This window comes from Microcaecilia unicolor, chromosome 8, assembly GCF_901765095.1.
Source record: "Microcaecilia unicolor chromosome 8, aMicUni1.1, whole genome shotgun sequence".
Classification (NCBI taxonomy): Eukaryota; Metazoa; Chordata; class Amphibia; order Gymnophiona; family Siphonopidae; genus Microcaecilia; species Microcaecilia unicolor.
In genome coordinates this window covers 245,576,420-245,590,771 of record NC_044038.1, presented here as the reverse complement: position 1 = coordinate 245,590,771, position 14,352 = coordinate 245,576,420, and the positions used below count along the sequence as shown (strand labels likewise).

Sequence of the window (14,352 nt, the reverse complement as noted above, 5' to 3'; positions counted from 1 at the left end):
CCATAACACTTGTATTTTGAAGCCTTACACAGGGTTGCCAAGGGGGCGGGCAAGATTCCTCCAGGCCCGGCTTCCAAGGGGACCAGCACTCAGGTTCGTCTCTTTCCTGCTCTTGACAGGACTTGGGTGATTGACAGGAGCAGGAGAAAGACAGGTGCCGGGCTCCTCTTAGAGACCGGGAAGGAGCAGACAGGATTCAAAATTGGATTCGGGGCCACTAGTTTGACTGGCGGGGGTCCCCAAGCCCTTCCAGCAGAAGCTTTCTTCCAGTGTTGTTCTCTGCCATATTGCCTTCCGTGCTCAGTGCTTCCCTCTCACGTCACGCAAGCTCAATTTCATCAAAACTGAGCATTTTTTTTTTGTTTTGTTTTGTTACATTTGTACCCCGCGCTTTCCTTCTCATGGCAGGCTCAATGCGGCTTACATGGGGCAATGGAGGGTTAAGTGACTTGCCCAGAGTCACAAGGAGCTGCCTGTGCATGCGCGATGTAAGGGGAAACAAGCAGGGCAGGCAATGCAGCGGAGAACAGCGCTGGAGGAAGGAGTTGCAGCTGGGGGGCATGGAGGTTGGGCAAAATGCCCCCCCCCCCCCCATACTTTTGATTCTGCCCCCCCCCCCCCAATCTTTCAAGTCTGGCTACACACATGGAGGCAGGGGCGGCCCGAACGAGCGAGGGAGGGGTGGCAGCTGCGACTGCGTCCTGAGTGGGGGAGCCTGAGGGAAGAGGCTGTGGTGGTCCAGCCCTGGGCCCGGCTCTGTCTCTCGGCGGCCCTCGCCTTACATGAGCAGATCTAAATCCTTTAAAAATGGATCATATTTTTCCTTGAAGCATCTTCGATTCATCCGGTCTTTCTTTTCACAGTCTGGTTTCATTCTTTTGATGTTTGCAATGTTCTGTTCTAGATTGGACTGATGTAGTATTTTGTAATTGAGATTCTCTCAAAAGTATTTATGTAAACACCTTTTGAGCGTTATATGAAAGTTGTAATCCACTATGATGATTTGCGAAGAGCAGAATATTAAGTCGGTAAATACAGTCCAGAATGTAGCAGTTTACTTATTGTGTTCTTGAACAACGTCTTTATTCATATAAAAAGTTGACCCGACACAAGTCGTGTTTCAGCCTTGATGGCCTGCCTTAGGGGTCTATGAGTAAATATAATGAAATAGTACTAAACGTATATAAGAATTTTTAAAAACATAATTAAAATGTTTTTCTTATTGTACACGTATATCAAATAAAATTAAACTTAAAATAAACATATATATATATATATATATATAATTTTTGATGCAGTTAATCTTTGCTAGACCAATTGTTTTTCAGTCTATTTGAAATATCTGACAACAGAGAATTGTACTTGAAATTTAAAGCATATATTGTAAGCGTAATGAGTGACAAAGTAGTATTTGCTTAAAATATAAAAATGTAAAAATATACAACAAATATATGTTAGACATTAAGAGGCAATTTGTAATGTGAAAAGATAAAGATATGCAATATTTGAAACATATAAAAAATATATAAGATATGTATATATGCACTATTTATATAAAGAGATATCAAAGTAAATTAATATAAATATTTTTAATATATATGTGTGTACATACCGCATGATTATGTATATACATATCATAAATATAAATAATAAACAGCTGAAAAATGAAAAAAAAATTAAAAAAAATTAAAATAAAGTTTTGGTAAAAATTAAAAAAATTTTAACTAGAAAATAAGTGAAAATTTTTTGGTTGCTTAAATACTCATTGATAAACGTACTTATAAATATATATATATATATATATAAATGCTTATTGAATAAAAGTATTATGAATTAGTTGATATTGAATAAAAATAATAAAAATTAAAATCAGAAAGTACAGAATAAAAATAAATATAAAAAATAAAAAGAATTCAAAATAAAAAAATAATAAACACATATTATAAGTTAACTGGTATGGCTATTCAAAAGGGTAGAGCATCAATACCTATCATGTGAACCAAAAAGAACAAATTATGTAGGACGCCGTGTAGTCTCTGATGTAGCAATTGTGCCAACATACTGTTTAAACTAGTTAAATAGATGGAAAACAATTAACTTGCCTCGCATAGCTTAAAGTACCGTAACTCACAGCGTTCCTATCAAGAAACGTCTATCGAAAGTTAACAGAAAAAAGAGGGGCTGCTGTGGTGAGCTTAAGGCAGTTGCAGGATGACATCACATCATTTCGCGCCAGAAAACATATCTAAACTCGGATATTTGGGAAATGATGAAATAATGGAAAACTGCAATGATAAAACAGATATCGTAAATCTGCAAATGAATGTTACGTCACTAATGATGTCAATACATATAGGTGATTTGGAAAACATAAAAATTAAAAAATAATAAAAAATAATAAGTAGAAAATATAATGGATGACTTGATTCTCGTCTACAGACTGAACTGGCGAAAACGTATACGTATATGAAATTTATGAGGCTCAATATCTTATTTCTGCCAATCTGCAATGTAGGACAAAAAAGGGGAAGGAACTTTAGTAAAATGGGGGAATACCTAAGGAGGGAGCTGATGGGCTGGGAGGACATTCGAGAAGTGGAAGGACAGTGGTCCAGGCTGAAAGAAGCTATAAATAGGGCCACAAACTTTTATGTAAGGAAAGTAAATAAAAGCAAGAGAAAAAGGAAACCGCTATGGTTCTCCAAGCAAGTGGCTGAGAAAATAAAGACTAAAGAGTTCGCATTCCAGAAATACAAAAAAACTCAAGACGAACACGGGGAAGAATACCGGAGGAAACTGAAAGAAGCCAAGAGAGAGGTACGTCTGGCGAAAGCGCAAGTGGAAGAACAAATGGCTTGAAAGGTAAGGAGGGGTGACAAAAATTTCTTCAGGTATATTAGTGAAAGGAGAATGACTAAAAAGGGAATTGTGAGACTAAAAGATACTGCAAACCGCTATGTAGATAATGATGAAGAAAAGGCAAATATGCTAAATAGATACTTTTGTTCTGTTTTTACCGAAGAAAATCCGGGAGAAGGACCACGATGGACTGGCAAAAGTTCATTTGAGAATGGAGTGGATATAGCACCGTTCACGGAAGAGAGTGTGTATCAACAACTAGAAAAACTAAAGGTGGACAAAGCCATGGGACCGTATGGGATCCACCCCAGGATATTGAGGGAGCTCAGAGAGGTTCTGGCGGGTCCTCTTAAAGATTTGTTTAATAAATCCTTAGAAATGGGAGAGGTTCCGAGGGATTGGAGAATGGCGGAGGTGGTCCCTCTTCACAAAAGTGGTGATAGGGAAGAAGCTGGAAACTACAGGCCGATAAGCCTCACTTCGATTATTGGAAAAGTAATGGAAGCGATGCTGAAGGAAAGGATAGTGAATTTCCTGGAAGAAAATGAGTTGCAAGATCCGAGACAACATGGTTTTACCAAAGGGAAATCGTGCCAAACGAATCTCATTGAATTATTTGATTGGGTGACCGGAGAATTGAACCGTGGATGTGCTATAGACGTAATCTACTTAGATTTCAGCAAGGCTTTTGACACGGTTCCCCACAGGAGGCTCTTAAATAAACTGGATGGGCTGAAGATAGGACCCAAAGTGGTGAACTGGATTAGGAACTGGTTGACGGACAAGCGCCAGAGGGTGGTGGTGAATGGAGTTCGCTCGGAGGAGGGAAAGGTGAGTAGTGGAGTGCCTCGGGGATCGGTGCTGGGGCCGATTCTGTTCAATATATTTGTGAGTGACATTGCCGAAGGGTTAGAAGGTAAAGTTTGCCTATTTGCGGATGATACTAAGATTTGTAACACAGTGGACACCCCGGAGGGAGTGGAAAACATGAAAAAGGATCTGAAAAAGCTAGAAGAATGGTCTAAGGTTTGGCAATTAAAATTCAATGCGAAGAAATGCAAAGTGATGCACTTAGGGAGTAGAAATCCAAGAGAGGCATATGTGTTAGGCGGTGAGAGTCTGCTAGGTACGGATGGGGAGAGGGATCTTGGGGTGATAGTATCTGAGGATCTGAAGGCGATGAAACAGTGTGACAAGGCGGTGGCCGTAGCTAGAAGGTTACTAGGCTGTATAGAGAGAGGTGTGACCAGCAGAAGAAAAGAGGTGTTGATGCCCCTGTACAAGTCGTTGGTGAGGCCCCACCTGGAGTATTGTGTTCAGTTTTGGAGGCCGTATCTTGCTAAGGATGTAAAAAGAATTGAAGCAGTGCAAAGAAAAGCTACGAGGATGGTATGGGATTTGCGTTACAAGACGTATGAGGAGAGACTTGCGGACCTGAACATGTATACCCTGGAGGAAAGGAGGAACAGGGGTGATATGATACAGACGTTCAAATATTTGAAAGGTATTAATCCGCAAACGAACCTTTTCCGGAGATGAGAAGGCGGTAGAACGAGAGGGCATGAAATGAGATTGAAGGGGGGCAGACTCAAGAAGTATTTCAGGAAGTATTTTTTTCACGGAGAGGGTGGTGGATGCTTGTAATGCTCTCCCGCGGGAGGTGGTGGAGATGAAAACGGTAACGGAATTCAAACATGCGTGGGATAAACATAAAGGAATCCTGTGCAGAAGAAAGGGATCCTCAGGAGCTTAGCCTAGAATGGGTGGCAGAGCTGGTGGTTGGGAGGCGGGGCTAGTGTGGGCAGACATATACGGTCTGTGCTGGGGCTGGTGGTTGGGCAGCGGGGATAGTGCTGGGCAGACTTATACGGTCTGTGCCAGAGCCGGTGGTGGGTGGCAGGGATAGTGCTGGGCAGACTTATACGGTCTGTGCCAGAGCTGGTGGTTGGGAGGCGGGGTTGGTGGTTGGGAGGCAGAGATAGTGCTGGGCAGACTTATACGGTCTGTGCCAGAGCTGGTGGTTGGGAGGCGGGGTTGGTGGTTGGGAGGCGGGGATAGGGTTGGCCAGACTTATATGGTCTGTGCACTGAAGAGGACAGTACAAATAAAAAAAAGTAGCACATATGAATTTATCTTCTTGGGCAGACTGGATGGATCGTGCAGGTCTTTTTCTGCCGTCATCTACTATGTTTAATATGTTTAGGAGAGATAAAAGAAATGACTTCTATCCTTCTCTAAACGGGAACTGAAATTAAAAAAGAGGGGTACATGCACGTTACACCAGTGTAAAAATATATATCATAACCATCGAAGTTATACAAAAATATACTAAATACAAAGTGAAAAAATAGGTACATGATATGACCATTCAAAAGGATAATCCAATAAACATAAAGATGAGGAAACTTAATTTATATAAGCCAGTTATTGAGTTTAACAGGAGGAAAAACCTCAAGAAACACCTTCCTACTTTTTCAAAAAGCAAATAGAAGGGCTAGGGCTTCTTCATCATAGGAAAAAACCTCCTGGAACTATTTAGATCAGAACGTCAAACTATCCAAAACATCGCTAGTCGATAAACTTAATTCCGATGTTTTAGAAAAAATTTACTTAGCTTTAATGACTGAGATTCAAATCTTTTCAATGGGTCTTTCTTATTTACTCAGACCATGGATAAAGGATAAAGCATGAATCACTATCAAGTGAATAGATAGTTGCAAAATATGTAGGACGCCGTATCATCTCAGATATGGCAATTGTGCCCACAAACTATTTAAACAAGTAAAATGGATAAAAGTCAAATAACTTTAAACATAAAATTAAACAATAAATGAATAAAATAACTTGCCTCACGTAGCTTAAAGAGTACCGTTAACTCGCAGCGTTCCTGTCAAGGAATGTCTAACTCAAAGGTAATAGAAAAAAGACGCTGCTGTGGTGAGCTTAAGGCAGTTGTAGGATGACGTCACCCCATTTCACGCCAAAAATAGATTTATAAAGACAGCGGCAAAAAATATATATAATGGTGAAAAAAATATATATGTATTGAATAAGCAAAATCAAAAAAATAAATCTGATCTCTGATATTGAGAAATGATAAAATAATATAGAAAACTGCAAATGATGAAGCAGATATCGTGAATTTTAACTTAGTAAATAAATAAAAAAATAAATGTTACCTGACTGATGATGTCAGGTACAAGTGAATGGGAAAACGAAAAATCAAAAATAAAGTATACTATTTCTGCCAATCTGCAATGTGGGATTAAAAACAAAAAGAAGTGACGTCTATCGTTCTCTAAGCGGAAAAAATAGAATGGAAAGATTAGAAAAACTACATGCATCCTACAACAATGTAAAGTAACGCCCAATGGAATTCAAAACCATACTGAATAATCATAATGGCTATATCATAATAAATGTAAGTCAACATATATCTGTGAAAAAAGAAATAAAATGGAAAAATATATATAATAATAAATATATAATAAAAAATATACAAATAAGACAATGCAAATTTCTTATGATGAAAAAAATTAATTTTGTGACAGACCATAAGAATATTAAAAATTTAGAAAAAAAATGGAAAAGAATTAATAAAAAAACAAATAAAAATAGAAAACAAGAATGATACAAAATATGAAATGTATAGTAAATATGTGTATCAACTACATAGTAACATAGTAGATGACGGCAGAAAAAGACCTGCACGGTCCATTCAGTCTGCCCAACAAGATAAACTCATATGAAGAACTACTCCAGCACTCTTAGCCCTGTCACATGACTTCACCCAGGGCCGGTCTTAGGCCGAGGCGACCGAGGCGGCCGCATAGGGCCCCGCGCGGCGCGCCTCAGTCAGCCTTGACCTAGTTCTGCCCGGGGATCGCCGCCGCTCGTCCGAACTGCCCGCCCTCTTCTCTCCCCCACGATCGATCCCTTTCCTTTTTTGCTTTTAAATTTACCTCCAGTCCGGCAGCGTCAGTGAAAGCGCTCCCAGTAAAAGCACTTCTCTTCGCTGTGTCCTGCCTTCTTCTGACATCATGACGTCAGAAGAAGACGGGACACAGCGAAGAGAAGCGCTTTTACTGGGAGCGCTTTCACTGATGCTGCCGGACTGGAGGTAAATTTAAAAGCAAAAAAGGAAAGGGATCGATCGTGGGGGAGAGAAGAGGGCGGGCAGGGGAAAGAGGGACATGGATGGGATGGCAGGGCTCAGGGAGAGAGGGGAATTGCTGGATACATGGGTGAATGGAGGGGGGCAGGGGAGAGAGGAACAGATGGGAGGGCAGGGCCCAGGGAGAGGAGAAATTGCTGGAAATGGAGAGGAAGGGAGAGGGAAGAATTACTGGATGTGGATGGAGGAGGGAAGGGCAGAGAGGGCCAAGGATGGACTTGGATGGGATGGCAGGGCCCATGGAGAGGAGAAATTGCTGGAAATGGAGGGGAGGGGAGAATTGCTGGATGTGGATGGAGGAGGGAAGGGCAGAGAGGACCAAGGATGGACTTGGATGGGATGGCAGGGCCCAGGGAGAGGAGAAATTGCTGGAAATGGAGGGGAGGGGAGAGAGGAGAATTGCTGGATGTGGATGGAGGAGGGAAGGGCAAAGAGGGCCAAGGATGGACTTGGATGGGATGGCAGGGCCCAGGGAGAGGAGAAATTGCTGGAAATGGAGGAGAGGGGAGAATTGCTGGATGTGTATGGAGGAGGGAAGGGCAGAGATGGCCAAGGATGTACTTGGATCGGATGGCAGGGCCCAGGGAGAGGAGAAATTGCTGGAAATTAAGTGGAGGGGAGAGAGGAGAAATGCTGGATGTGGATGGAGGGAAAATTGTTGAATTTAAGGGCTGGATCGGAACACTTTGAAGGTAGATGCTGAAACTGGAGAAAGGATAGGGACAGGGGGCTACAGATGGTTGACAGAACACATAAGGACACAGGAGGATGGTGGACATGGTGAGAGAAAAAATATCAAACGGAAAGAAGACACTGCATAAAACAGAAGACACTGGGACCAAAGCGAATAGAAAAACTAAATGATCAGATGATAAAGGTAGAAAAAAAGTATTTTATTCAGAATTTATTAATTGGAATATGTCAGCTTTTAGAAATGTGCATCTGTGATATTTTGCATGTAAGTTTCAATTTTTCTAGTATTGCTGCATGCTGAGTCTGACTTCTTGAGGTAACTTTCCATTCAGTATTTTGCCTTCATATTTGTTGTCATGTGTTTTTCCATGTGTGATCAAGGTACAGTATCCTGCTAGCATGCAGTATTTGCAGCCCTTTTTTTTTTTCACAAGGTAGTGTATTGGTGTTTTAGAGCCTGGTGTAATTACAGTTGCCTTTCCATACATAAGGTTGTAGCTCGTGCTGTTATGGTTTGGTAAGGTTCTGACTGTGTTTTTGCACAAGTTTGTGTATAGTGTTTTGCAGTGGAGAGATTGTGTGTCCGCACCTCTGACCCCCCGAGGTTATGAGAATTGGAACTACTAATTGTGGACTTGAACTGAATAATTTCTTGGGAGGGGGGGTTTCATGATAGCATTGTGCTTATTATTTCAATCAGTTTTTCTGTACAAGTTTAGCTTCATTTGTCTTTATTTGAAATTTCATAAATAGAAATTTTCCAAAAATTGAATAATCTTATCAATGGGTGGGGCAGGGGCGGGGCTAGGATAGGGGCGGGGCTAGGATGGGGCCCCCACCAAATTGGTCTGCATAGGGCCCCGCACTTGCTAAGACCGGCCCTGACTTCACCTATGCATTTTCCTGGTAAGTCTATGGAGAAGTAACTTTGCTGATCAATATAACATCAGAAAGATTCCATTGAAGATACCGCATGCAAACAAACTGCCTGACACAGGCCGTGCCCCGCCCAACAAGGGCTGCGCCAGGGGCCACAACAAACAAACAGATTAAATTATAACAAATAAAACATCAAATCCAAAATATAAAAACAACATACTTAAAATACAAAAACAACACACCACCATAGCTTCCCATACACTCATGAACAAATAGACAATGTACAAGCTACAAAATGATGACAAAATGACATCAAAGCATAAACTAGACAAATGAGAATATGGAAAAACATGTCAATAAATGTATATGTACTAAATTGATAAAGCAACCAGTGTATTGGATAGTGTAAAAAAAATGGAAAAGTGATAGTAAAAATAATAAATTAAAAATAATTAGAAAAACTACATGCATCCTACAGCAATGTAATGCATCCTACAACAATGTAATGCCCAATGGAATTCAAAAACATACTGAATAAACACACTGATTATATCGTAATATATGTGTCAACATATATATGTGAAAAAATAAATTAAATGGGAAAATATATGTAATTAAAAATAATGTATAATAAAAAATGCACAATTATGTTATACGAATAATTTAATTAAGGCACTGCAAAATTCTTATAATAAAAATAATTTGTGACAGACCATAAAAATATTAAGATATAGAAAAATAATAAATTAAAAATCAAAAAAATAAAAATGGAAAACAAAGATGATAAAAATATGAAATATATAGTAAATAAAAATGTGTATCAACTAACATTAAAGCATAAACTAGACAAATGAGAATATGGAAAAACATATGTAAATAAATGTATATTGACTAAATGGATAAAGCAACCAGTGTACTGGATAGTGTAATAAATGGAAAAAGTGATACTGAAAAATAATAAATTAAAAATAAATATAATAATAAAATTAAAAATAAATATAATAATAAAATTAAAAATAAATATAAACAGCAAAAAATGAAACAATAAAAAAGAAATTGTTAAAAAAAATACACACACACATATATACATATAGATATATATAGACATTTATTTATTTATTTCACTTGTACCCCACATTATCCCACCTTTTTGCAGGCTCAATGTGGCTTACAGGGTGTTAATATGGTATAGTCATTACATAATCTTAGATACAGTCGGTAATGAGCTGGAGGTAGAAGAGGAATTGGTTAGAAGGTATTAGGTAAGGTCGTGTTAGAGGTGTTTTAAAGCGTTTGGGTGGTATATGGAGTAGTTTGTTTCATCAAGGATTATTTTTGTAGGCCTTGTTGAAGAGAAATGTCTTCAAAGATTTCCGAAAGCTGGTTAAGTTGTCCGTGGTTTTCAGGGTCATGGGCAAGTGCGTTCCATAACTTTGTGCTTTTGTACGCAAAGGTAGTAGCCTATCTATCTATCTATCTATGACCAACGAAATACATGCAGTTAACCAGAGCGTGCACTTATCCGTTGTGACCCAAAGCTTGCCCACTTGTAGCAGTTCACAATGGTTGCCTGTGTAACATGATTCCAGGCTTCTTTCTGCATATGTAGGGAATCCAACAGTGATTGATTATGAGCCAGTTCAACAGCACGTTTATCCTTGACAGTCTAGTCTTCCATAACGCTCATCAGACGACGTAGCACAAGAGCCCGATAATGTTGTTTGAAATTAGCTATTATGCCCTGATCCACAGGTTGGATCAGAGAGGTAGTGTTTGGTGGCAGGAAGACCACCTTGACGTTTGACAGCCTGACATCATCCCTGTGTGCAGCACAATTATCACAAAGCTGCAAAATATGGTGCTTTTGTGCCCGCATTCTAGTGTCTAACTTCTTTAGCCACTGCTTCCAAATTTCCCCGGTCATCCATGAATTTGCGTTAGCCTCATATGACACAGAAAGTCGCTTAACTTTCTTGAAGCAAAGGGGCTGTTTGCTCTTTCCAGTGACGAGGGGTTCCAACTTCTCACTCCCATCCATATTGCAGCAAAGGAGGATTGTCAGTCAGTCCTTCAATGTTTTACCTCCAGTAGTTTCGGCATGTTTGAATGCAAGTGTTCCATCAGGAATCGCTCGCCAGTAGATACCGTTTTCGTCAGCATTGAAAATGTCACGAGGTGCAAACTCGTTCAAGATGGTAGGAAGAACTGAAACAACCCAATTTTCAGCACCAAAGTCGTCAGCGTCTTTTTTCTCACCATGCTGTTTCTTGAATTTTATGCTGTTCCTCTCCTTCCATCTTTCCTACCATCCAACAGTGGCTTTGAATTCAGTTAGTCCAAGAGTTTCAGCTAGCTGGTTAGCTTTCTCCATAAGCAATGGACCACTGACAGGAAACTGCTCCTGACTCGAGAAAAGCACTGACGAAGAGCATCTTCTACCTCCTCAGCTTTTCCTGCCCGTTTTCGTTTCCTGTGTGGATTTGTATTGTTTTCCAGTCTTCCAGAAGCTGGTCTTTCTGCTTCAAGACGTGAAATTTGACTGGGATTGACACCATATTCTTTAGCAATAAATGCTTGACTTTGTTTTCTAATTTTTTAAGAACTTCTATTCGTTCAGCTGGTGTTAGTCTTACAGTTCTGCTGCGACGATGACCCCGGTGTATGCCCTAACATCATTATTCTGCGTATGGCAGTTAGAGGCAGAAAATTTGAAATCTTATTGGTTGTCACGTGCCAATCTGCTTCCATATTCCATGCGCGCGCTTATGCAGAGTCTTTCCTGCAGAGGAGCGGTCTTGAACCATGCATATAAACGAATCTTGCACTTATCAGTGGTGCGCTAAACCGAAGTTTGTCCCCAAAGAAATTGATGGTGCCAAAAACAGGACCAAAGTACGGCATGCAGTTATGTTCTTATCCAACGTGCAGTTAAATGGAGTGCACTGTATATATATGTATATGTATGTATATATATGCATGAAAAAAATTATTATATCTTACAGAAATGGTCCGAAGTCAGTATCTATATGAAGTCCATGTGGTGTAACTGTTCCCAGAGTATATATTATCCTTTGTTCTTCTCTAAAGAGTTTTAAGTCTATATCTCCTCCACGCCATGTCATATGGATCTTCTTGAATACAAAAAACTTGAAGTCTTCTGTAGTATGGTTTTTGTCTAACCAATAACTAACGGGGCATTTTGTATTTGTCTTGTAATACAGCTTCTGTGTTCAATTATCCTTGTCTTGATGGCTCTCTTGGTCTTACCTACATACATTAAATTACATGGACATGTTATAATATAAATTATTTATTAACAGAACATGTGCTAGTATTTTCTCCCCAAAATAGCAGGCTCATTGGCTTTCTTTTAAACTCCAGCGAGGGCACTGGCTGTTGCCATCTTGTTATTATCTATTTGGAATAGTTCAATAATAATGTCAAATGGAAGATCTGGTTTCTTTAAGATGGCAGTTGAAAAGTATGCCAACAATATAGTATTAATGAGGAGTATTTTCAAAGCACTTAGACTTTACAATGTTCCATAGTTAACCTATGGAACTTTGTAAGTCCAAGTGCTTTGAAAGAGAGCCCCTAAATGTATTAGGTTGGGTTTTTGAAATTGAAGGGGTGGGAGAGAATCAGGAAGTGAGTCTTTTATGCTTTTATATATTTTGTATGTTATACTTCATTTTTTTGTTGCCTGTTTTGGGTGCTTCTATAAAGGGATAGGTTTGAAATTGTAATGAATGAAATATAAACAACTAGTAGTAAAAAGGAGACTGAGGGGGTATATAGTTAAATTTCTAACCCGCAGTGCCTGCAATTCTAGGCAGGTTACAAACATGCATAAATAAAAAATAGTAACAAAACAAAAATAAAACCAAATTCAACTATTAGCCGATGTCATCAAATTACATACTTGGCTTAAATTGGCCTATCCCTGAAAGCTTGCTGGAATAAATAGGTCTTCCAAAGATTTTTTAAATGATCAAGGCTCTTAGAGGAGCACTATGCAAATACATTGATGGGGGATGGGGGAGAACAGGACCAAGAGTAGTTATTCATGCCCTCTAGGCATAGGGCAAGTGGAGGTAGACTTAAAACTACAGTGAAGCAGATTTCAATTGGGCACAAATGGTGTCGCTGCATTTCACACATTTTATTTTATTTTTCAGTCTAGCTACCCCACTTGGGAGGACTTCATCAACAAAGCCATAAAGTTACAAACACAGTTGCGGTAAGTATATAACATTTCTTGTATTTTTCTATTTTGTCTTGCTTACATGAAAGAATGTGTAGGAACATACATTAGTTGCATTTAAAAATGTTGATTTAAGGTAAAATGTTATACAATGCTCTAAACTTCAGATAAGCCAGCTTGAGATATGTAAGTGTAGTGGGGCCATGCCGCCTACCTGAGGGTGTAGGGCGAATCCAAAATCCAATGCCAGTCAAGGTTCCAATTGCTGCTTGCTCGAATGTGTAAGCTGAGTCCAAAATCCATTCACCGCCTACACAAAGGTATAGGCTGTATCCAAACTTTAGTCATCGGTCAAGGTTTCAAGCAGGATAAATTAGTTGTGGGAATCCTTATTGAAAAGGTCCATCTTTGCCCCCAAAGACCTTTCAACTCTCAAGAAGAGAGAGATAAGTCTCTATTTTATTTAGGCTCCTCTGCTTCTAGGTCCTCTTGTCGCTTGGTGAAATCCTTCCATTCTATCCCAGCGACGTCTGAACGGTTTCAGTCCTCTCCTCCAGGTTTCCCTTCTGTTCAAGCTGGAAATAAGTTCAAACTTTCAGGTATTGAGCTTATGCAAATCAGTATGCTGAGTAGTATTCAGGCCAGTCCTAAAAAAGTCAAAATGATCTCCTCTCCCTTCCTGGAATGGGTTAGTCCTTCCCTGCCACCTCACACATAGTCTTTGCTAATGGACTATTACCACACCAAGCAGGGTCCCAGGTGTTCACACTAAGCTATGGACTAAACCCAAACAGTGTTCTTATAGGCAGCTGGAGACACCGCCTCCAGTGTAGGAGACCCCTTTCCCAGAGATGAGACATATACCCCGTCACAATAAGATTCTCTTCTTTTCCATTTTAAACTGTAATCTTACATTAATACTATTAGATAAGGATGACTGACCCAGTCTGTCATTTGCATCTGCCTACAATGCTGTGCCAGGTCTTACTCAGTCTAGGTCTTCTCCTTCCTCCAAGATCCTGTTCCTCGCCAAATCCAAAGGTCATTACTCCATCCTTATCCTCCTCGACCTATCTGCCGCTTTTGACACTGTCAGTCACAACTTACTTCTCGACACTCTGTCCTCTTTTGGGTTCCAGGGCTCTGTCCTCTCCTGGTTCTCCTCTTATCTCTCCCATCGTACCTTCAGAGTACACTCTCAAGGTTCTTCCTCCACCCCTATCCCGCTCTCTGTTGGAGTCCCTCAGGGATCTGTCCTTGGACCCCTTCTTTTTTCAATGTACACCTCTTCCCTGGGCTCCCTGATCTCATCTCATGGCTTCCGCTATCATCTTTATGCTGTCGACACCCAGCTTTATCTCTCCACACCAGACATCACTGCGGAAACCCAGGCCAAAGTATTGGCCTGCTTATCCGACATTGCTGCCTGGATATCCAACCGCCACCTGAAACTGAACATGGCCAAGACCGAACTTCTTGTCTTCCCACCCAAACCCACTTCTCCTCTCCCTCCACTCTCTATCTCGGTTGATAACACCCTCAT

The 14,352-nt window shown here is 40.1% G+C and overlaps 1 protein-coding gene across 1 annotated transcript in view; it reads left to right on the top strand.

Moving 5' to 3' along the window:
* The window catches only part of LOC115475687 (protein MTSS 2-like), a 293,373-nt gene that overhangs the window by 48,555 nt on the left and 230,466 nt on the right, over positions 1-14,352 (top strand). The window contains exon 2 of the mRNA XM_030211609.1: positions 12,784-12,845. Within this exon, the coding sequence (XP_030067469.1) occupies positions 12,784-12,845 (62 nt within the window). The remainder of the gene's footprint in view (positions 1-12,783; positions 12,846-14,352) is intronic.